The sequence below is a fragment of the Macaca fascicularis genome, chromosome 10 (genome assembly GCF_037993035.2).
Source record: "Macaca fascicularis isolate 582-1 chromosome 10, T2T-MFA8v1.1".
NCBI classification, from domain to species: domain Eukaryota; kingdom Metazoa; phylum Chordata; class Mammalia; order Primates; family Cercopithecidae; genus Macaca; species Macaca fascicularis.
The window spans coordinates 255,575-279,420 of record NC_088384.1 but is presented as its reverse complement, the minus strand read 5'-3'; the positions used below and the strand labels follow the sequence as shown (position 1 = coordinate 279,420).

Here is a 23,846-nt window from a genome sequence, read left to right as displayed (position 1 = left end):
GAATTATGGGACAGCCATATGCAAAAGAGTGAAAACAGGGAGAAATTCCTGTATGAAAATTAAGGTGGATCATAGCCCTGAATGTAAAATACCAAACTACAAAACCTGCAGAAGAAAGGGAAATTGTGGAGACCTAGGGTGAGAGCTCTTAGCCATACCATGATCCATAATCAAGGAAGAAAACAAGTAGGTAAGACTCATCAAAATTAAACTTCTAATATAAAAGACACCCCTAGGGAATTGAAGAGACACATTTTCGATAGATGGGGAGAAGATGTCTACGAACCATGCAGCCGGCAAAGGACTCGTATCCAGAATGCACAGGACTCCCACGGCTCATGACAGAGAACAAACCACCTGACTTAAAAGCGGAAGAGACCTGAACAGATGCTTCGCTGAGAAGGACGGGAGGATGGCCCGAAAGCATCTGAAATGACCTTCAGCGTGACTGGTTGCACCCAGATGTGCACCGAAGCCGCAGTGAATTTGTTCACACCCCTGCTGGAGCGCCTGACTAAGGTCTTCCGACAGCCCCAGGTGCTGGTGAGGACCGGCAGTCGGGACTCCTGTGCGATGCTGGGGTTCAGCACGGTGCAGACAGCTTGGCGGTTTCTTACAAAACTGAACTCACACAAACGTGGGTCCCAGTGACCCCAATCCTGGGTATTTACCCTAGAGAAACAGAATCTGATGTTTAAGAAAAACTGTGCCCAGATGTTAATAGCGCTGTCTATAGTTGTCCAAAACAGGTTACAATGTGCCACAGCCATATGTGGAATAATAAATACCCAGCAGCCCCGAGGCCTGGCTGTTGATCACAGGACACCCTGGGTGCACCTCCAAGCACGATGCCCAGGAAATTGTGATTTTGCGAGTGTTTTGCCACAACGCTCGCAAAAGATAGACCCGAGTCATGGGAGGACACGGAGAGGGTGGTTGCTGAGAATGGGAGGGTATGCTTATGAGGCCCCGTGAGTGGGTTTGGGGCTGTTGGACTGTTCTGCTTGTGTGATGATGATTATGGGAATATTTGTGCCGAAATTCACAGAACTGAACACTGTCCACTTTACAGTAATTTTTAAAAAGTGGTAATATGCTCATTTTCGGTACTGTTTTTAATGGAAGATGGAGTTTGCAGATGATTTGTCAGGGCAAGCCTGTCTCAAGAGTTTGTAGACGATTCGTTAGGGGCCTATCTCAGGGCCCTTGGGTTGGGTTGGGTTGGGTTGGGTTGAGTTGGAAAAGCCTTCTCTGTTGTGGGCAGTAGTACGGGGCGTGGAAAGGATATTGCCAAGGAAACATGTAGAATCCTTTGAGGAAACGTGTATTTCTAACTTGCTATAAGATAGAATTGGAAATTGTAATGGTTTTGTTTTCTAGAGTCTTGGTAGAATAGGGAAGACAGTGTAATAAAAGCTAATTTTGAAATGAAGAATTTTAAAGATTTTCAACAGCAATTGCTCTGGGAAGTCACCCTGGAAATGTTTTTAAAGATGTTCAATAGCAATAGCTCTAGGAAGAGTCACCCTGGAGTTGCTTCTTGAGCATTGGTTTCCTGGCTGTATCTTCCAACTTTCATTTTTAAGTTTTGCTGTGAGTTGGGGATGTGTGGGAATAGCCATCCCAGCCCTGCAGGGGGGTGCATGTGCCCCGAGGCCTGAGGCACTGTTTTAACCTAGCTTGCAACATGGGGACTCTTCTCAGTGGCTGGAGTAAGAGTACCAGCCTGGCAGGCTGGGGGGAGCCCCAGGGTGGTCTGGGCACTGTCCTCCCTGCCTGCAGGATGGCAGCTGGAGGAGCTCGAAGGCTGCCTGCCTCGTGGCTGTCAGCGCAGCAGCCCCTCCTGGCCCTGGAGCAATCTTTGGGTCCATGAGTCTCTGCACCAGGACTTGCCTCCTGGGACCTCCGCCACTGTCCTGAGGGCCCTGGTGCCACTTTCCCGGTGGGACCCAAGCCTCAGGCAGCTGCGACCCCAGATTCGGTTGCTTTCCCTGCCGTCTCATTGCAGCACGAGTGCTCATCTCACTCAATGTAGAACCTCAGGTTCCTTCAAGATCCCCAGAGATGGAATCTCCCAATTTAACAAGATAGTTGGTGACAAGATTTGAGCGGCACTGATTTAACTCAGCTTCCAGAGTTTAAGTTCCCAAGACACAGTCCTGCTCCTTCCCTGGCCTCATCCTGTGTGGCTGGTGTGGATGCGGGGTTTCCGGAGGGTGGGGCTGTGGCAGGTCAGCAGCCAGGGGGATGGCTCATTATTGATCGCTCAATGCCTTGAGGATAACTAGGATTAATGACCTTTATAGGGCTGTAGGTTTAGAGTATATATATATGTGTGTGTATATATATACATATTTAAACGAGGTGGACACGGTTATCACTGCATTTTTCTGACATGAAACTTGGAGAGCAGAGGGTTTAGGAAACTCCTCAAGCCACACTGTCAGCGGGACTCGGGCGGTCTGGCCTTAGACCCTGCACTGTTTGCCCCTCACCACGCTGTCAGCAGATCCGGGTGGTCTGGCCTTAGAACTCACGCTGGTCGCCCCTCCCTGCCACGTTGTGGGGTTTTTCCTGCTTCTGGGCAGCATTTGATAGCTTGTGAAACAAGACCAAGACTTACTATGAGTGGATTTGCCATTATCTGAGATCCAGAACGTTTCCTGGACCTGGCGTTGCCGATGTCACGTAAGGGAAGGTAAAAACATTTTCATTGTGGTCACTGGGGCTCCGGAAATGGTATTTTTCCCAGTGAAAGTTTACTCATAAAAATCTATTAACTCAATACTATGTGAACAGGAAGAAATGTGTTGGGCTCTAGTTAAATGTCTCAGAGCCACAGAAGTAAATGAGGGCACCTTCCGAGCACAGCCTCCCGGAAGAGGCCAAGGACGTTTGTCTGGAGGGTTTGCCATGAAGCAGGACTTGGGCAGGGCTGGTCTGCCTAGGGAGGCCTCTGCCATGATGTAGGTTAGTTGAAGTAGTTGACGGGTGGTGGCTTGAGGTCGGTGGTCCCCGAGGAAGCCCCTAGCAAGGCCGGTTTCCGTGGGATGGAAAACTGCCGTTCAGTGGCTGTAATCTTGGCTTCACAGGTCTGACATACAATCCTGCCCTCGGATACTTGGATCCCAGCCAGGTCAGATGGCCCTGAAAGGACATTCGGACTGTGATGGCTGCACCCATTCTCAGCATCTGTAGGGTCTCCTATGTATGTCTGTGTTTCCATTTTCTTTTAGCACAATTTCTCCCAGTGAAGTCGTGAGAAATAGAAGGAAAGGTGGAATGAAGATGTGATTGAGGAAAGTGTGGTGTGGTCTTCGACCTTATTTTGCCTTGGTTGGTGCTCAAGAACTCCACCTGACCTCAGAGCTGAGCGTTTCTGCCAGGAAGTCCTGCCTTTTATCCTACCTCGAGGCCTGTTGAGACACTCCAAGAAGCTTCGTTAACAAATTGCCTTTTCCTTTTACAGCAGTTGGATATATTTGCAGCAAAACAAAGGAATAACCCCCCAATATGGTGATGAAATGCATTTAAGTATAGATAGCATTCAGTCTTGAAGGGCCTGAGATTTTAATCATCTTTGGGTCATGTAACAAGTGGTGTTGGTGATTAAAATCTCCTGACAGCTTTGTTCTGCCACGTTCCTCAGTTTTGAATGATGATCTTCCTGGTGTTGTACCTTGGGAGGGGCGTTTGTGTCAGTAGAGAGCAGAGTGGTGGTTCCCAGAGGCTGCGAAAGGACAGAGGTGAGGCCCCTGAAGGACACTGGTCTTCCTGGTTTAGGGGTTTGGGGCTCAGCCACCTTCCTGTGTCCGTGTAAATTATACCCAGGATCATTTTCACTCGCCCCACTTTAGTTGAGTATTGGAGCTTCAGGATATGTGTGTGCCCACGTCACCTGGGCCGTGATCCTGGAGTTGGGTGAGACTGATTCCCGGGTTTATAGAATTACTCTGGGATTATTGAAAACAGAAGCACTTAAGGCATTCATAATGCTATTTCCTGAACGTAATTTATGTTCAGTTCTTCAGAAACATTTATCTGAGGAAGCATCTATAATTTTTGTTTTCTGCCACTCAGTGCTAGAAAGAATTGTGCAACACTCAAGTGAGTGGCATTATTCCTCTCCCTCCACCATGCAAGCAAGATTAAAGGTACCTCTGGCTCCCCTCAATCTTCTCATCTGCAGGGTGCCTGGCATGGCAGTGTGCTGCCTTCCGTCTTCTTTTTGGGGAGAATTAGTTGTGTTTGTGTGTACTGCTCAGCTCAGCCTCGTGCAGTTGTGTGGGTGAGGAGCTTGGATGCTAGGTGACCCTCCCAGGCCTGCCTCCCACCTCCCTAGGCCTTGTTCTAAACTGACAGATAAACAGTGTGTTTTGGAAGAGGACAGCAGCAGGGCAGGAGAGAGTTTGTTCAGACTTTCTCCTCGCACTGACGTTTGAGCCTTCATCCAGCCTGGGCACTTTTACAGAGCTGCGTTTGTGTGTTGCAAACCATTCCCTCCCAGTAACCGTGCTTTCAGAGGTTTGGAAATGTGACTTAACTCATCTTCAATTTAAAGCATACTATCAAATTTTAGTGTTGAAACTGATGTATTTTATGGCCTTTATTTGATTTCTCTTGATTTTTTTTCCCATATGAGACAGGGCATCTTAAGGGACACAGCCTGGTGTTGGCCGCCTTTCCTAAGGATGGAAGTGAATTCTGAAAGCCCTTTATGTAGGCAGCGAAGGCCTCTTTTATTTTGGCCTAGTCAGGTATATAATTCTTTTTCTCTTTGGTTTTTTTGAGACAGGCAAAAAAAACCTTTTTGTTGCCCAGGCAGTGGTGTGAGCACAGCTTACTACAGCCTCAACCTCCCAGGCTCAAGTGATCTTCCTGCCTCAGTCTCCTGAGTAGCCAGGACCCACAGGCACATGTTCCATGTGTCCCCATGCCTGACTTAGTTTTGTATTTTTTGTAGAGATGGAGTTTTGCAATGTTGCCCAGGCTGGACTTGAACTCCTGGACTTAAGCAGTCCAGCTGTCTCAGCCACCCAAAGTACTGAGATCACAGGCATGAGCCACCGTGCCTGGCCAAGTGTGTTTCTAATTTCAAAATTAAGAGGACACCCATCCAGTTAATTACATCTCTATTGGAACATGCTGCTTATAGTGCATTAGGAAAAATCATCCAGAACTTGGAAAAGGAGCTGGACAGACACAGCCCTTCGAGCTTGTCCGATGAACCCCTGGGGTCTTTAACTATCTGGAGGGATGTACCATGTCAGACTCACTGTTGACCGGCTGAAGCCCAGGTTTCCTGAGGTTATGTGTCAGCTTGTAGTACTTTCTCTGGCAGAGATGCGAGTGACTTCTGCTCAGTGACAGGCTCATCTCAGGGACTTCATGGCCTGAGGGACGGCAGCCTGTTTGAGCTGATCGAGCAATCTCGCACTACCCTTATTTTCTGAAACGCCTATGAGTGACTTCTCACACGGTCTTTGAAGCGGCTTCATGCCCGCGCTCCTTGGTAATGATCGAATGCTTTTTTTGACCCCTCATCCCTTTCTTTGGGGTGTTCCAGTCTCAGTTCTCATGATGTGTTCTGCTTCTGCAGGAATTTCTGAAGCTGCTGAGTGTAGAAAGCACTGAGGAGGCTGTGCTCCCACCCCTGTGAGCCTTCCAGGCATCATCCTCTCCCCTTGGTGAGGCAGCGTCCATGACACACCGAGGAGGCTGTGCTCCTGTCCCCCGTGAGCTTTCCAGGCATCCTCGTCTCCCCTCCAGGAGGACAGGAGGAACCTTTCAAACCCTTCTTAAACTTGTTTTCATGTCTTTGTTTTAACAGTTTTCTTTGCATCGTCTCCCTTATCCAGAAGTGAGGGTGAACGCTGAGTTATTCACGGGAGTCAAGAAACCACACGCAGCCCAAAGTGACGTTTGTTTCCCTGAAATGATTTGTGTGTGTTCACCTTAAAATGCAACTCAGTAAAACAGGTGTGTTTTGAGGAATGACTTTAAATTACCTAGGTAAAAATGTGACAGTTAAATTTCATCATCTGTGTGGGTGTCCACAACCCCCTTCTGTGATTGCGTGTGAGTTTGTGACTTGTGGTTATTTTTGAAGAAAGAAAATCTGTTGTTGAGGACTTCAGATGGTGTGCTGGGATTGTGTAGGGTGGACATCGGGGGCTTCAGTGTGTGGCTTCCTTGAAGAGGTTCAAATTAAGGCTGAGAGTCCCTACTCCAAAATGCTCCAAAACCTGAAACATTCTGAGCTTCCTCATGACACTCGAAGGAAATGCTCTTTAGAGCACTTTGGATTTCAGGCTGGGGATGGTCAACTGGAAAGTGAAATATTGCAAGACCCTTCTGGCCCCAGGAGCTTGGATAAGGACATGGAGGGGGCCTGTGCCAGGTATCCCTGGAGTGCAAGGCAGCCTGGGCTCTCTGAACTGGTTTTTTGTAGGAGCCACAGAAGGGAAAAGAGGGTCAAAGTGGCCACGCCTGGCTCCTGAGAAGGCTGGACCAGAAGGAGGTGGATGCGGAGGACAGCAGTTGAGTCCCCAGCGTGCGGGACTCCTGTCCCTGGTGGAGTTGAGAGCCTCCTCTAGTTGTGGCCTCTCCGCTGTCAGCAGCCACTGAGGCCTGAAGGGAGAGGGGGCTGAGGCGAGGAGGAAGGATAGGCCTGCTTCTGGAGAGGGCCAGCATCGGCCTGTGCTAGCCTCGTTTGTTACTCCTGCGTCCAGTGTGCACGGCCGTGCCTCGTGGTGTAGCGGTTCCCGGGATGCACAGCGCTCTTGTCTGCAGTAACGTCTTTGTCTCCGACCCTTGGAGGCAAGTTACCTTTTTCTCCAGTGAAAAGAGGTAGAAAATCTTACAGAAATGCATTTGCTCTAATGTCTGTTTTCCGATAAGACATGGTCGCTTAGGCTAAATCTTTGTGAGGTCAAGACAGGAGGATCACTTGAGGCCAAGGGGTTGAAGACCAGCCTGGACATCATAGCAAGACCCCATCTGTATAACAGAAGTTAGCTGAGTGTGGTGGTGCGTGCCTGTGGTCCCTGGTACTCTGGAGGCTGAGGTGGGAAGATCACTTAAGGCTACAGTGAGCTGCTATTGCTCCACTGTACTCCAATCTTGGCGACAGAGCCAAGACCCTGTCTCAGAAAGAAAAGTTAAAAAAAATCCAGAAATGTCATTTTCTTTTAAAATCATCCCAAAAGAAAAATCGTTTTTTTCTAAGAATGTAAAGGGTAACTGATACGATTCTTTCCTTGCATTGTTTCTCCTTTTCGAATATTTACAGTAGTCCGTCCACATCGTCTCTCATCTCATTACAAAGCAGCAGGTGTCTTTGAGGTTAGTGGTGTCTCTCTGTGTCGCACCTTGGAGAACAGCCAGCATGAAACCTCTTACCACGATCGTGCACATCGTTTGTAGTCCCAATTAAAATCCTCTCCAGAGACGCCTGTGCTGCTTATTATAGCAGAACTTTGGTTGTGCTGAAATGTGCATTCAGCTAATGGTTTTAAGTTCATATCTGAGATGATGCTGTATAATTCCTGAAGCATATGGGATCAGTAATGATTGAAGATAATTCTGGCTGATGTCATTTGGAGGATATTTTTCACTTCAAGTTAAAACTTCCTTCGCGATAGTCATTTTGGGATTCATTTAACTATGTGCTTTATTTCATAGCTCAAATTTTCATTAGTCATTTCATACCATAGGATTTTGAAAGCAGATTTGGCAAAACCTTTCTAACAAAATGTTTGCTTATGATGTCCCAAGGAACAGCACTCAGAATTGCTGGTAACTGTGGTACATTTTAAGGCTGACGATAGAAGTCACTTGAATGGTAAGGGCTGCTTTGTGAGGCAGATGGGGTTTGAATCCCGACCCTCCTGATATGCAAGCCCTGACCGTGGCCTTCTCTCCTCTCCCCTGGGAGATGGGAAGGTGCCAGCATCTACCTCACAGGCCGTCCTGAGAACCTGGGACTAAGGGCTTGTGTTCCTCTTGCAGGTGGCACAGACGTGGGGGCTTGACGATACACACACTGCAGGCTGCCAGTGTCAGGGTAATCCAGTTTTAGTCATAAAGGTGGGATTTGCTTTGCTCCCCTGCAGACCAGGTGCGGTGCTGCTGTTGTAGCAGGTGTGTGGATCCTCTTGGGTGGTCCTCAGGTGGACAAGGAGTCACCGATTCGGATTCCCAGTGTTAGATGTGAGGGGACCATGGACCTCATGTGTTCAGAGGGGAGGAGTAAAAAGCTTCCCTTGTATTTCCAGAACTGTCTATCCCAGGAATGCCAAACCACTGGCTTTCACCTGACGCTGTCGTAGGTGACACTGTCTGGAAATGAGGACTCATGTTCCGCATCCTTGAGCCAGTACCCGTCTCCCTCCAGGGCCGTGGCCCAGCCCTCCTCATTTCGCTGGGTTGCCAGCCTGGGGATCTGTAAGCCCAGTGACGTCTCCGGTCTCGGCCCCCGCTCCCCCTGGGGACAGGAGGTGGCTTCAGGAGGCTGGTGATGAATGCCTGAATGAAGCCGACTTGTGACTGCAGTTCTGTCTAAGGGCCTCCCCGGGTGTTAGATGTCAGTAAATGACACCTGTGTGTGGATCTCATGTGATGAGAGAAACAGTGGGGGAAACCAAAGCTTGTGGAGTCTACAGGTTCTGAACTTGGAGGTGTGTGCACCTGTGTACTTGGTGAGGGGTGTGACGTCCGGAATGAGTGTGCACGTGTGTCACGTTTGTGCATGTGTGGTTGAGTGTATTTAGCAGGTGTGGGTGGAGTGAGCATGTTCATGTGTGTCGTATGTAATTGAAGGTGTGTGTGGAGTGTGTACACGCATCATATTTGGTGAGTGTATTTGAGGGTGTGTATGGAGTACATACATGCGTTTGCGTGTATACTATTGGGTGAAGCGGTGGCATGTGTGGAGTAAGCATGCACACGTGTATGCTGTGTGTGGGGTTTCTAAGTGGTCCTCCCCTGAGCCTGCTCCTGGGCCCTGCTGTCCTGGCAGCTTTACAGTTTGGTGCGTGTTTGATTCCGGAAGATTCTGGAACCAAATTCTGAAGCTGTGATCACAAACTTGCAGCCCTGGAGGACGCTGGCCCGTGGAGCCGGCACGAGGGTCTCTGTGCTGGCCTCTCCCTGGGCTCTGTCCACAGAAGAGCATGTCCGATGATTGAGCTGTGCGGGTCTGTGGCTCCCCAGCCTCGAGTCAGCCCTCGGTTCTGTCCCACCTCTGTTTTTCTTGCTGAGGGGCTCCGGGAAGTGGTGCCTGGGATGGCGTTTTCACCCTGGGGTTGCTTCGCCAGCTGCCCAGGTGCTGGCTGCCTGAGCCCTGCTGCCGTCCTGGGTGGACGGGGCTGTCGCGGGGACATCCCTGAGCACCCGCGGGAAGGCAGGTTTAGGAAGTGCCAGAGGTGAGTGGCTTCCTCTCACACTTGATTTTCTGGAAAGTTCTGGGTCTCCTGTTTTTCCCTAAGGGAAGTTAGAAACTGAGTTTCTCTTGAGGGGAACGTCTTTGCAGAGTCTGCTGTTTGAATGTTCCCCAGGTGTGGAATACTCGGGGCCATATGTGTTTGGGAACATCCGTGTCCTGAGCGAATTCAGTAAGGAATGGAGAGAGGCCTCCTATCAGCTTGGCCTCTGTTTCCAGCTTGTTGAGGGTTGACGGCTGCTGGTATCCCAGGGAGAGTTAAACACTGGGCGGTGTGGGATGGGAATGTTTGCTCTGACAAGGACAGTGGGAAAGCATCTAAACAAACGTCGCTGTTCTCCGGGCTCCTCGGGGTCGAGCTTGTTTTGTGGTGTTGAGGGAAAGCTACCCTTGTTCCTGTTCCTCACCATTTGAAAGGTGTCCAGGACACGTTCCTCTGGAGAGGTGATGTGCGTGAGTGGGGGTCAGGTCGCAGGCTCCGAGGTTATTTGGGACCTGTCAACTGATTTCCTGAACACACAAGTGCTTGGTAAAGATGTTCCTGATTAGCTAAAACATTTCAACAGGACGTGATAGCTGGTGGTTGTTTAAAGACTATCACAATTTTCCTGTTACTTTTTAAATGCCTGTTGAATAAGGGAGGAATCACGTATTTTTATTTTCCTGTCTGCATACTTGATATTTTGTTTTTTGTTTTTCATGTGGGTGTGCAGTTAACAGGATTTAGAAACAGTCTCAGTCCTGGGGAGACTTCAGGGCCGCCTCAGTCAGTGCTGAAGGGAGGCAGGGATTTGGGGGCTGCTACCTCCACAGGAAGGGACACCAAGGGCCAGAGGTCAGCAATCTCAGTGAGGTCACAAAGACGGGCACACCCAGCACCCTGGCCCATGTGCCTCTCCTTCACCTTTGTCTCTGCTCAAAGCTGCTCTCCTGGGTCATCACTGGTGATCTCTAGGTGCGTGCTTGCTTCTTGCAGAAGTGGTGTCTGGCTGTGGTCAGTGTGGGCCCTCAGGACTTCCCTGTTTTTGGCTCACATCAATATTGGGCAGTGGTGTATGTTTGCTTTGGAGTGGTAGATCCGGTGGATTTTGGCTTTGCCAACTCATTTAATACCTGTTCTCCTAGGTGCTGGGACCCTCTCCTAAGCCGCCTGTTCTCCTAGGTGCTGGAGCCCTATCATAAGCCGCATGTTCTCCTAGGTGTTGTGACCCTATCATTAGCTGTGTGTTCTGCTAGGCGCTGGGACCCTATCGTAAACTGCTTGTGAGAGATCTCGGAGGTGCTCCTTATGAGGATCCGCTGCCTGACCTGAGGTGGAACAGTTGCAATTCAAAACCACCCCCCAGAAAAATTGTCTTCCATGAAACCCATCCCTGGTGCCAAAAAGGCTGGGGGACAGCTGGCCTAACGCGGGCTAAGATGTCAGTAGATTTTTGGACTTGGGCCTCAGTTGAAGAGGATTAGATTTTGAAAGGTGGGGTTTGAAGGCTTCTAAAGGGCAGGTTTTCATCTCCAGTGGGGCCTGGCCAGAACTGGGTAGAACTGACCCAGAAGCTGACAACTAGTCAGGCTGGCTCACTGCCTGTGTCCTGTGTGTGCAGCCTTGCTGTTTATTCAATTGTCTGGTGGTGGTGTGGATTCCATCCACAGCCTCAGAGTAGTGGAACCCATTACTTCAAGGCTGACCTTATTTAACTTTATCAAAAAGACATGAAAATCATTTAGTATAAATCTTCCAGATACCTGTATCCTTTCTTTTCCCAGAGGCTTTTAAGTATTGCAACTTAAAAATCTTCAAAAATAACTTGAAAGGAAAACCTCTAAATATATTTTTGATGAGCACCCTTGAGAGCTTTAATATGTGAAGTAAATTCCCTTGACTTTTGTATTCCTAGAAACTCGTTCATGTTTGCAGATGACTTTGTATTTTGTCAACAGTGGCCACTGGTTGGTGACCATCAACACCTGCCGTGTATCATTTAGAAAGTTGGATGTGGATGTATTCACTTTTCAGACACACAAACACATGGGCTGTTTGTTTTTGGTTTTGATTTTTTTGTTTTTTTTTCTCCCCCCAGCTGAATTCAAGAAAGGGAAACAAGCAGACAGAGTAAGTACCAGAAAGCGTCTAAGTGGCTGGGTGGGGGATCCTACTATGGTGTTGGATTGTGTTCTGCCAGACATCGCTCCTCGAAAAGCTGACCCTGAAACGGCTGGCATTGCCCTCACCCTGGGACATTCGTCTGTCTCACCAGAAAATGAAGAATCTGCCAGAGTACTGTGAGTCAAATTCAGTCAGAACTCGATTAACTAAGAGGCTTTGTCTCAAAGGCCAAAACATGAGGACACATTTTTAATTTTTAAGGAGTGCTTCATTGTGAGTCAGTTCTGATGTGTACTGCATTAGGAAACCTCTGAACTTCCACGGTCAGGCCCAGAACTCTGAGGGAAAGTGGTTGTGCCCTTCCCACTGTTTTTGTCACTAGCTGTATTGATTTCCTTAAAACCCTTTTTATATGAGTTCTATTATAGTTTGAAAAAAATTCACTGAGGTAGAACTGGAAGCGTTTGCGCCATGTTAATACTCATGACCCGTTCTGGGTCTCGGTGTATGCGTACTGTATAAATGTACATGTGTGTATGTGGTGTACACATACTACGTGTATTTCCACTGCATGTATTTACAGTGTATAGGTATGTACACTACATTTGTGTCCTACACACGTGCATGCTGTAGGCATGCATGTACATGTGTATATGTGTGTATCTACGGGGATGATTATATGCACACTAGTTGGACACCTATCTGTTCTACATGTGTACATACATGCATGTATTTAATGCCACATACATACCTGTGTACGTGCACCATGTGGGTATGTGCACATTATTTCTGCAGATGTATATATACATATGTGCACACAAGCATGCATGTACACTATGCACACTGAATAAACTTCTGGATATGTACACAATAATACGTATACATGCTGCATATGTACGTACACTATTGCATATGTGTATACGTTTTATACGTTAGTGTACTGATGTACATTGTATACATGTGCATATGTGTACACTGCACATGTGTATGCATGCTGTAGTGCACCTACGTACATTGGATAAGAATGTATGTTATATGCATGTGTATACATATAGCAAATAGCATACCTGTGTACATACGGATGTGCATGTGTATGCCATATGCATGTACATACAGGTTATAGTATACCTGTGTACACTGTATGCATATAGACGTGTGTGCATGCTCTGCATGTACATACATGTTAGCATACCTATGTACATTTGCTATATGGATGTGTGTATGCTCTATGCTTGTACACACGTAGTGAACTTGTTTGTACACTATATATATTTGGATGTGTGTACACTCTATGCATGTACCCTACATGGATCTGGATGTGTGTGCACTCTGTACGCACGTAGTGCACTTATGTACACTCCACGTATTCGGATGTGTGTACGCTCTATGCAGGTACACGTGTTACAGTGTGCCATATACGTACATTATGTGGATGTAAATGTGTGTGTGCGCTCTATGGCACCAGGAATAGGGCTCCCGCAGGGATCCAAGAACGCACCATCTCGCTGGCACCGGAGCGTGTAGGATGAAAACAGTTGTTTGTTACAACCTAGTTGAAATTTGGCAGGTTACTCTACCCTTTGCAACGATTTAGGAACAGTCACTTCATTGATGTGTGTGTTCCTGAAATCATAAACAGCTCTGTGAGGTGTGTCTCATCCCCAGACGAGAGAGGGAACCGAAACAACAATGACTCGGTCACTTAAGTGAGGTAGAACTAACAGAGCAGCTGTCTAGCTTTCTGTATTATAACTTTGTCAGCAGCTCAATGAGAAATCGGCACTCATCAGGAAATGTGTCCACTTTCTACTGTTCTTTATTCGTGGCGTATTAACTGCCTCGTGTTATTCCTCACGATGTAGCAAAATCCCTCCTAGAGCTGTGAATATAAACAGTTCATGACAAATGTAGTATCTTCTTTGTAACATTGAAAACGATATGTAAGTTCATCTGCAGATATTGTTTGGAAGGATGAGAAGGAAGATGTTTAGGACAAAAGAATAGAGAGCTTTCAAGTAAACAGGGAAAATAAGGACTTTGTGCAAAATATTTCCAAATTTGGAATTTGAGAATACTAAATCTCACATCTAAGATCATAGGTAGTTTTTTTTTTTGGGGGGGGGGGGGGTTAAAATTAGTACTTGGTTTTCCATGCCTTTGGGAATTTCAGTCCTGATGGAGGATTGCAAGAATAATCTGATTTTTCAGAACAGAAGGGCAGTCTGTCTCAAAGGTAAATTCCAGGTTGTACCATAGAGAAATAGAAATTGCTGTCAACTTTCTGTAAGGTTCTTCAGTTCTTTCCTCTTCTGTGGTTAAAAAAACCATCTCTGGGTTTAGTCTCAGCCAAGTTCCTCTTATGAGGTTGCCTTACATTTCGCACAGCTGTTGAGAGTCTTCATCATTCGTAGTTAACTTGTTAAAAGCAAAACCTTGTACTAGTTAGATCTGGGCACCTTGAAGGCAGGGGTTTGTTTTATATTTTTAATAAGCAGCAGGGTGATGGCAGGGCTAGGGCCCTTCATCCCATCATGCATTCCTCTGAGCTTTCAGAGCTCTCACTGCATGCTGAGTGGTGTTGGCTGTTTAGGGTTTAAATAGGAAGACGAGGCTCTGCGACTTGGGACGCTCTTACTACCTTCATAGAGAGCTTGGTGACAGTTTAGCATGACAGTTTGTGCCCCTGCTGTGTATACTTTGTTACGGCCTCACAGAAAGCGTATTGATTTAAACGTGACTAATTTCTTCATGTTTATTTTTGCCTTTATTCCTAGTTACAGTCCTGATAATTTTTCTTCCTTTAAAATCTTGCTAATGGCTAGTGAATTAGTGATAAACTATATTTACGTGTTCTCTAAACCTAGCGATTTAATTGGAGGTCATTCTTCTTGCACCATGTGTCAGTGCTATGTCAGGATGGCTCAGTTTTACATTGTCAAAGGATTAACTAGAGCAGGATGCAGCCTTACTGGAAATTGCTCGTTTGTGAAATACAGGCACTTTATTTTTTGTTATACTCGAGGTGTGTTCAAATGTAAACATTTTGAGCCGTGTTAGAAGGATATACAAGATTGTAATGAAGAAAGCAGCAACTTGATCAAGTACTAGCTAATGAATTTTATGTTTTAAGTATATGGACTGTGGACCTTGGCAATCAGTTCTCATCTTGACCTTTTATTGTTTTATTAGAATCTTGCTCTGTCACCCAGGCTGGAAGGGTGGAGCCCAGGGGTACAATCTCCATTCACTGCAACCTCTACGTCACAGGTTCAAGCGATTCTTATGCCTCAGCCTCCCTAGTAGCTGGGGTTAGAGGGTGTGTGCCACCATGTCTGGATAAATTATTTTTAGTAGAGATGGGGTTTTGCCATGTTGGCCAAGCTGGTCTGCAACTCCTGACCTCAAGTGATCCACCCACCTCAGCTTCCCAAAGTGCTGGGATTACAGGTCTGAGCCACCATCGCTGGCCTGACCTTCTGTTCTAATATTGGTTATTCAGTCTCGATGATAGCACCTGGTTGTATTAACTTGGGGTAGAAAGCACAATTGCAATGAATCTGGTTGTGTATATACGTGCTGACTTAGCGTTCATGGCAGCACTGTGAGGTGGGCGTTGTTCCTGAAGGAAGGCCGATGGGCAAGTCGGGGCTTAGATACGGGACTTGTGGGCAATCACTGCTGTCCCATGGCTGAGATCAGGCCTGTCTGTCGCCTGTACCCTGAACTCTGAACACACAAACGAGCAACTGTCAAGAGTCGGTGCTCGAGTGTGATGTGGCCTGTGGTGTTTGCCTCGCAGCGCTGCTTTGGCTCGGGGCAACAGGGCAACAGCTCCCTCCCTCGTTCGGCTGCCTGGGAGTCCCAGGAGAACCCACTGATACCGTTTATAAATGCCGGACATCGAGCGTTCTCCTTGGTACCAGCACATCTGGAATTGGACAGCTCGGTTAGATTCTCGGCCAGCAAACCTGTACAAGAGTGTGTGAACTCTGCGTTTGCTTCGCCCGGACAAAGGTGAATTCCCGGTCACTACTGGATGGCAACAGGTGTGGCCTCAGGAGCAGCACGGAGACAGGCACCCGGGTGCAGGAAGAGCATCTGCAAGAGGGGGTGGGGAAGGTGACAGACGCACGTGCGAGTTTAGCTGTTACCGTGGGTGGGGGGTGGTTGGGTAAGACCAGATTTTCTCATTGTTGCCCCTTTCTGAAAAGGACCCTGAATTGACTTCTCTGTGGCTCCTCGCGCCTCCTTGTCAGGTTGGAGGAGACTGCTCCCCTGGCTCAGGCCCTGCTTGCGGCATCACGGAAGCTGCTGTTGCTTGCCCTGCCCTCCCTGTGACGTCCTCTGTGCTGTTGTCCGGGAACAGTTCTGCCGAGCAAGCTTGGACTCTGCTCCCTTCTGCTCTTGGATTTCGTGTCTGGAAAGCTTGTGTTCTTTCCTGATTTTTGATGATGCTGAGCTATGTTTTTGCAAGGATCACGCGTGCCTATAGCAGGGAGAAGCCCCTTTGCAATTTTAACATCTTGACGCTCTCAAGCAGAGCTTGCTATCGAAGTTGACAGCCTCCTGTGTTTTTGTTTTGGCAGAAACTGAATTTCAGTCCTAGGACAGCTTCAGCACACTTGATCCTAGCTCTTCTCTCTCACTGCTCCCCTCGTGTGTGGCAGAAATCATATGCCCTGAAGTTTACCAGTCCCTTCATTTGAAAATCAGTTAGTGTATGTGATCCTCATGAGAATTTTACTTTTTATAAAAGCAATCGCAAAGACTGGGTTTTGCGAAACCAGTGTTTTATGTGTATATTAATTGCACTCACAATAAGCTTTGTCTTCTAAATATTTCATGTTTCAGATTAGCCCTGGAATCATGCCCTGGAGTAGTTTTGCTATTCCGCTTTTATTTTTGGCTAAGGTAAAGTTGAGAACATTGTGATATTAGATGTAGTGAGTCCTTTTAGTTTCTTCTATGTCTGTTTTCCTTTAAGTCAGAACCAGCAGACTGATAGCAGTTTGTGAGCACCTGGCATCTCCCAGGCCTTTCCTGGGTCTTCCCTCCGCTGTCTTGTGGACAGGGCAGTCATTGGTGGAAGATGAACTTGAGAATCTGTGTGTGGAATTAAGTAAATGTCATAGCTCTCTTCTGTGACAAACTGAATGACATTAAGCCCAGTAAATTGTAACAGCAGACTTTGCACATACAAAGCATTGAACACCAGGAAGGTAACCAGGCTGCGATGCTTCTGGTCCTGCACAAGACCTCCGGTATCACAGCGCATTTAACATACTGGCAGCATTGAGTGTTTGAAAATGTTGTGTATGTACCATGTCCGTGATTTTCGAGGGCCTGGATAAACACCTCTGGTTATCGCAATCTTTATCAATGGGAGCTTAAGGTTAGTACTGGGGCAGACTGTGTTTTAAAGAATTAAGGTGTCTCGAGTATGTTTCAGTTTTCCCATGAAGAAGAAACATGTCAGCTGTTCTTTCCTGGACTGTGGCTATCACAGTGCCCCACCACGGTCGGTCACATGTTTACTTCCCCTCCATTTAACCGGGCTGGGCTTGGGCCAGAGTACTTCGGTTGTCAAATGTCATATGAGGCTGAGGAACTGTCTTCTGCTTCATCATTAGCTTATGGAAACACTGTTTTCCAAAGCATACTCTCCTTTATCATTTGTGTTTATATAAAATAATGGAATGGTTATTTTAACTGTGCAGTTTCCTATGTTTGGTTATTTAATTGCAGAAAGATAATGGTTTTATTTTGCTAAAATCTGTGCTAGGAATTGTGCAAAATCTTTGTGAAATGCCCAGTTTACTAGCTTAAGTTATAGATCTTTGTATAGAAAAGAAAAAGCCTATTGCTACAAGGAGCATTGTCTTTATCGATGCAAAAAGCTTTAAACTTATTGGCCGTGTAGTAGGTAAAAATGCATCAGAATGTGACGAAAATTGAGAAAAGCATTGAAGTTTTAAAATCTGCTCTGCAGTTTTCTTCAACTCCCTTGCAAGATACTTAATTTGAATAAAAGACAGAATAAAGTGTTCCCACTGAGGAAAGTGGCAGGAGGACTGTTTAGACTGTGTTCTGAATCTGAGCAGTCCTGCCACACTCGTCTGTGATGTGGTGGTGTCCATGGTGTCACTTTTACAGAACTTTAAGAATGCCTCTGTGAATAAAATACATTTTATTCTTAGTATTTCTGTTTTGAGTTTTGAGGTGTGTAAAACATGTTAATGGTTTCTTTCCCTTACAGAATTTGCTTGTTCTTTTCTTTTTTTTTTTTTAAATGCCTACAAGACTCTGAAGCACATTAATCGCTTAAAAAGGAAAGAAAAAAAAATGGGCCAGGCGTGATGGCTCACGCCTGTAATCCCAGCGCTTTGGGAGGCCGAGGCGGGCGGATTGCTTGAGCCTCGGAACTCGAGACCCAGGGAACCAGCCTGGGCAACCTGGTGAAATCCCATCTCTACGGAAAACACACAAATTAGCTGGGCATGATGGCTGCACACCTGTAGTCCCGGCTACTCCAGAGGCTGAAGAGAATCGCTTGAGCCTGGGAGGCGGACCTTGCAGTGAGTGGAGATCACGCCCCTGCTGTCAAGCCTTGACAGAGTTGGGACCCTGTCTGAAAAACAGCAACGTTCATAACCTATGGGTGAACTGCCCGGCTGCTCTGTCTAGAGTAGAATAAATCTAATTATGTTTTTGCCTTTTATTAGCATTGAAATTTTCTTAATTATCCCTTTGTTTTCATTACATTGTAGCAATATATTGCCGCTTAGAGTCTGGAACAAGTAGGCTTCTCTGGATCAGGTTCTTACTGGATGGCTAAAACTTAGAATGATTTTTCCCTTCCTTGGATGTGACTTATAGAACTTTGCCTTTTGAGGTGATATGCTGCATTTGATAGCGGACACAGGAATGCCCGAAGAATTCACTTACAGGGCTAAAGTATACGTGTTTTGTAGTGTTTCCCTCCTAGAATGAAAACGGTACCTCTCATTTGTGGGTCGATGATGCTATTTGCTGAAAACTTTTAAAATTTTATTTATTTTATTTTTTTCAGACGGAGTCTTGCTCTGTCGCCGAGGCTGGAGTGCAGTGGTGTGATCTTACTCTCTGCAAACTCCGCCTCCTGGCTTCACGCCATTCTCCTGCCTCAGCCTCCCGAGTACGTGGGACTACAGGTGCCCGCCAGCACGCCTGGCTAATTTTTTGTATTTTTGGTAGAGACGGGGGTTTCATCGTGTTAGCCAGGATGGTCTCGATCGCCTGACCTTGTGATCTGCCTGCCTCCTTCTCCCAAAGTTCTGGGATTACAAGCATAAGCCGCCGCCCCCGGCCAAATACATGTTTGTTTACTGCCTCAGTCCTCCGTTGGGTAGCCCTGTTCTTCGTCGGATATTCAGGGAGCGGGGGCATCTTGAGTCTTGAAAGGTGTGCTCTGCGAGATGGGAATCTTCCGGCTGCTTATTTAGGGAATCCTGCCGGCTGTCATTTACTGGAGAGCGCAGTTTCCTGGCTGCCCTGGTCTTTGAGGGGAGGGAGACTGAGGGGTCATTTTCCCACCTGGACCAATGTGTTTATTAAACCTGGTTTGTGTATCATTTGGATCTTTTTATGAAGGAAAAGCTACATCTGTGACTTTCAGATGAGTGGAAGTCATGTTAAAAAAATATATATATATAAATATATATATAAATATATATATATATATAAATATATATATAAATATATATATATATATATAGGCTACTATGGAGAAGTTTTGTCCTTGTGACCTGTGAATACAGTCACAGGAGGGCAGAATGTTCACGGTGTGGGTGCTTACAGTGTACATGCAGAGTCACATTCTTCACTAGTATAACGTTAAAAAGTGAGAAATAAGAGAAAAATATTTTGCTCATTACAACGTCGGTAAGAAGCTGGCAGCACTCTTGTTTTTGGAGGGGTGTGAAGGGAATATTGAGAAAGTGTCATCAACATTAGACTCGCCCACTCTGCAAATCCTGTGCCAGCTGGAGTGAGGACCCCGTGATGGAAAGATGCACCCCTCTTCCCGGAAGGAGTTGAATCTTTGTAGCACTCAGGACGCATGGTTCATCTCTATATAAAGGCAGAGTGTGAAACGCCGTGGAGGCTGAGAGAAGCGATGTGGTTAGCAAGTATGAGTGAGACGTTTGGGGCTTGTTAGCACCTGGCGTGTGTGCAGCAAGCTTTGCTATCTGCACATGTGTGATCCTTAGAACACTGGCGTCTGGAGCCATGGGGGCTGTCGAGGGCCCCAGCTCCTGGCGGGCTGAGGAGTTCCCTGTTACCACCAGGATAACCGTGATTTTGAAGGCTGTCACTCAATCCCAAGTCCTGGAAGGGGGCTCCTTTCAGAGAGGAAAACACCCCTAGAGCCTCAGGCAGAATTCAGTGATTTTTCTTATAATGTTGCTTAGATTTCGCAACACATGAAACCAAGAACATATTTCAGAATGCTTATGGTTCTTTTGTTACCATGGAAACAAAGTAAGTTGCAGTCGATGGACAGTTTGCGGAAGCTGAACTGCCTACGTCGTGAGCACGGCGCTCTCCCTACCGCCCTGGGCCTTGCTCCGGTTTGCTGGGGAGGCTTTGCAGGGCCTCTTGGCTGGGATACCTCTCTCATGTCCCATGTTGCTACCCCTGGTCACAGCCATACTGTTGGGCACCTGCGCCGTGAGGTCACTGAGTGGACACGGAGCCACGGGGCAGCAGTTGGTCAGGAGGTGGCATCCACATGGTCCGAAACAGGTTTCTGTTCATTAAGAATGATCATTGCCATAAAAACAGAGTGAAAGAAAACTCTACTGACCTGAGAATGCATCCGCTGAGTTGCATAGGGAAGTGCAGTGAGGAAGGTGAGGGCTGAAAGGACATGAGGGAGGGAGAGGAAAGGAGAGAAGGGAAGCGAAAGGGGGGGGAGGGCGGATGGGAGTGAAGAGGGAGATGGAGGAGGAAGAAGAGAGAGGGCGGTGGGCAGGAGCCTGGGAAATGTGTCCCAGAGCCGGTTCCTGACCGTCGTGGGTGCGTCAGAGCTGATCTTCCAGGAGAGGTGGCCTGGGAGGGTTGACCCTTAGGAAGTGAGGGCCAGGGGGAGCTGATTTTTTGGCCCTCAGCGGGGCTGTTGTTGACCTGAGATACAGTCGATAGTTTTCCTGAAGAGATCGTCTGCACAGCCACCGTTTGCTGCCAGGTTGGAGACAGAAGTGCTCCTCCCCATGGATTCTTTCTAGTTTGTGGATTTTTCCCAGTTTACCTGAGCAGCCTGTCAGTGGAAATGTCGGGGATTACTAACATGTCTCCATTCTACAGAGCAGTCGACCAGCTTCCAATCCTGTAGTTGTTGGGGGCACCATTCCGGTCCTGTCAGTGCCGGCCCAGCGTGGAAGCCGCAGCCCGAGGCGCTGGGAAACCTGCGGGGCTCTCACTGCCAGGAAAGATGTCCTTAGGGCAGAGCCTGGCGAGGAGGGGGTGCTGCTGTTGCAGCAGTACATGGAATTTCAAATGACAAATGAAACAAGCTTTTAATTATGACCAGAGCCCTATGCTCTGCGTTTCTTCAAATGGAAATGTTGTGCTGAAATGAAATTGCTGTTAATCGGTTGCCTCATCCAAGACGCAAGACGGAGGGCTGGGAGCAAAGTAGAAAGTGGATTTATCTACAAAGCTTCCTCCTCTCAGACTATCATCAGTTGGATGGTGCTACACAGGAATATGTGAGAATTCGTGTGAGAAAGGTGATGGGTGCAGACCTGTGTGACCGGCAGGTGTGGGGGGAGGTTTGAGAGAAGCTTTTGGCTGAAGTGATGTCAGATGCAGGTGCTGAAGTGTGATGTCTGTCTGGATGGAAGAGCACACACGCCTCTGGGCTGCGGGAAACAGATAAAGGAGGAGGTGGACAGACGTGAGTCGTGTCTTAGGAATGGTAGCAATTCAGGCAGACCCAGGATCAGGCTCCCACGGGGGAGGAGTGGATATCAGGACCCAGGGAGCGTGGGACGGGGGTCATGCCCAGGCCTCTGCGGGTCTTGCTCTTGTGTCAGCAGGGCCCTGTGCTTGCCCTCCTTAAAACTTTCCTGATCCATAAAACGGGCACGACAAAATCCACCTTGTGACACTGAAGCTTAAATGAGATGAGGTACATGGTGTCTTCCTTCCCTTCCTGACACATCCTAGACTCACAGCTATGGTAGCAGCGACAGGCTGGATGGAATGCTGGAGCCGCTTTGCGCCTGGTGAAGCCACATGGATTTGTGCAGTGCTGGCGACTGTCTCTGAAAGCCTTTGGTCATGGCAGTGGCAGCCTGGAGTGGCTCTTGGCATACTTGAGTCTGTGGAGTGCAAGGTTGACTGGAGCTCCGAGGCCATTGATACTATCCAGGGGTGAGCTGATGAGGCCCTAAAACATGGGGGAAGGCCGAGAGGACTTGGCTGCCAGCAGCATTGTAGATTTCTGGCTTCGAGAACTGGCTGACTTATGGACATAGGAAGGTAAACCCAGATGGCTCCAAAATTGTAAGTCCAGAAGAAAGGTGGGAGGGTACAATTGCTGACTAGGTCATGGTTGCCCTGTCCCTTTGTTTCTGGCCATCGTTTCTCCTCCCTCCCCCTGCCTTTGTGGGCTGGAGGGCCTGAGCCTGCACAGCGGTCTATTTCATGATGACAGTGGCCGATTATTACCCTGCAGTAAGAAGTCTCTCCATTTTATTTGGCAGCAGTAGTTAAATAAATTTAAGGAGTGATGGTGTAGTAGTATTTGTTTTGTTTGTGCTTTTTTTTTTTTTTTTAAGTGTCATTTAACTGAATGTTATTTCCAATTTCACTGATCACTTTGAGAGGCCAAAACATGCTTTGATTTGTTATTTTGTGTTTGAGCTAGTTTATTGCCTCACAGGAATGCCAAGTATTCTGTTGTCACACATCAGTAAGTATCTCAAATTGTGTTACTATAATACTTAGCTGAATTACCTCCCTTATTTTGGCTTTTAAAAATCTAAAATCTGTGTGAAACACAGGATGGTGCATCTCCACTGAGGATTGTTGAGAAGTGTGACTTTTGCTGGCATGCTTGAGAATCAGTGACATTATTTTATAGAAACACTTTGTAACTGACAGCAAAGCTAGAAGCTCCTGTAAAGGGCAGAGTAGGCAACGTGTTATGCTTTGAGGGCCACAGAAGTCTCTGCATATATTTCTTTTGTGAAAACTTCAACGTGTAAAAATCCCTGGCCAAGGCTCGGTCGGGGATCATGGTTTGCAGACCCTTAACAGCAGCTTAGCTGAAAGCTGGTCTCCCATGCGGTGAGCAGGAGCCTACCTCATTGCTTCAGCCAGGAAGATGCTGCCCTGATGCTGGAATTTACTTCAAAGAAACTTGAAAGCTCTGGCACCGCTGCTCATTTCCATACTGTTGCAGGCTATCTAAAATACGGAGGATGCCGTGGCGTTTTGATTTTGTTACTCCTCTTGAACGGCTCTGAGATGGCTCATCGCGAGTTAGACATTTGCAGAAATGATCAAGCAGAGCTGCAGTCATCTTGCAGATCAAGTGAAGTTTTTTTCTGAAAACTCGTTACAGGCTTAAATTTCTGATCCCATTCCATCCACTGATCTTGTATGATTGGTTTCTTTTTGTACCCATTTGGGTCTATGAAGCGTCTCCCCACCGTGGTAGAAATTTAGCTCTGATTTTGTGCATGAGTCGGTATCCTCACTCCTCATCTGCGAGGCGAAAGTGCTGCAGGTCCTGTGTGGTTTCCATCCCCTCCCTGCACGCGGATGGATTGGGAGGTATTTGTGGTGTGTGAACTTGCTACCCCCAGAGCCTTCTGCTTCATTCCCTGGACCGCTTTCCTCCCTCCTCCCTCCTGACTCACTCCCCTGGACCACACTTCTCCCTCCTGGTTCACTCCTTGGGCCGAACTCCACCCTCCTCCCTCCTGGTTCACTGCCCTGGGCCCCCACGCCTCCCTCCTTGTTCACTCCCCTGAGCCCCCACGCCTCCCTCATAGTTCACTCCCCAGGGCCCCCACTCCTCCCTACTCTCCTGGGCCACATTCCTCCCTCCTGGTTCACTCCCCTGGGTCCCCAATCCTCCCTCTTGGGGGCTTGGTAGTTTCTGATGTGCTTGTGCCAGCACGATAAGGCTGAGTGGCAGCTCCAGGGCTGCGGCTGCTCACGCAGCTGTGGCATGAGTGCAGAGAACTGCGGGGATGCAGCTGCCCTTGCTGTGATGCTTCGAGTGTCATAGTCGATATGGGAAACTGG

General features: G+C 47.5%; 1 protein-coding gene across 29 annotated transcripts in view; it reads left to right on the top strand.

The window, feature by feature from the left end:
• Positions 1-23,846, top strand: part of LOC135965229 (disco-interacting protein 2 homolog C-like) — a 279,948-nt gene that overhangs the window by 93,221 nt on the left and 162,881 nt on the right. For 7 of the 29 annotated variants that reach the window (XR_012418478.1, XR_010578166.2, XM_074003287.1 and 4 more), the window contains exon 1: positions 11,550-11,722. The exons of 19 other annotated variants lie outside the window; for them this stretch is intronic. Coding sequence is in view for 6 of the 10 variants with exons in the window: in XM_074003291.1 (XP_073859392.1) it covers positions 11,598-11,722 (125 nt within the window). In the remaining 4 variants the exon portion in view is untranslated. Of the gene's footprint in view, positions 1-5,834; positions 5,980-11,520; positions 11,723-23,846 lie in introns of those variants that run through there. 3 more of the 29 variants (XR_010578161.2, XR_010578164.2, XM_065521698.2) reach the window with 2 other exon arrangements.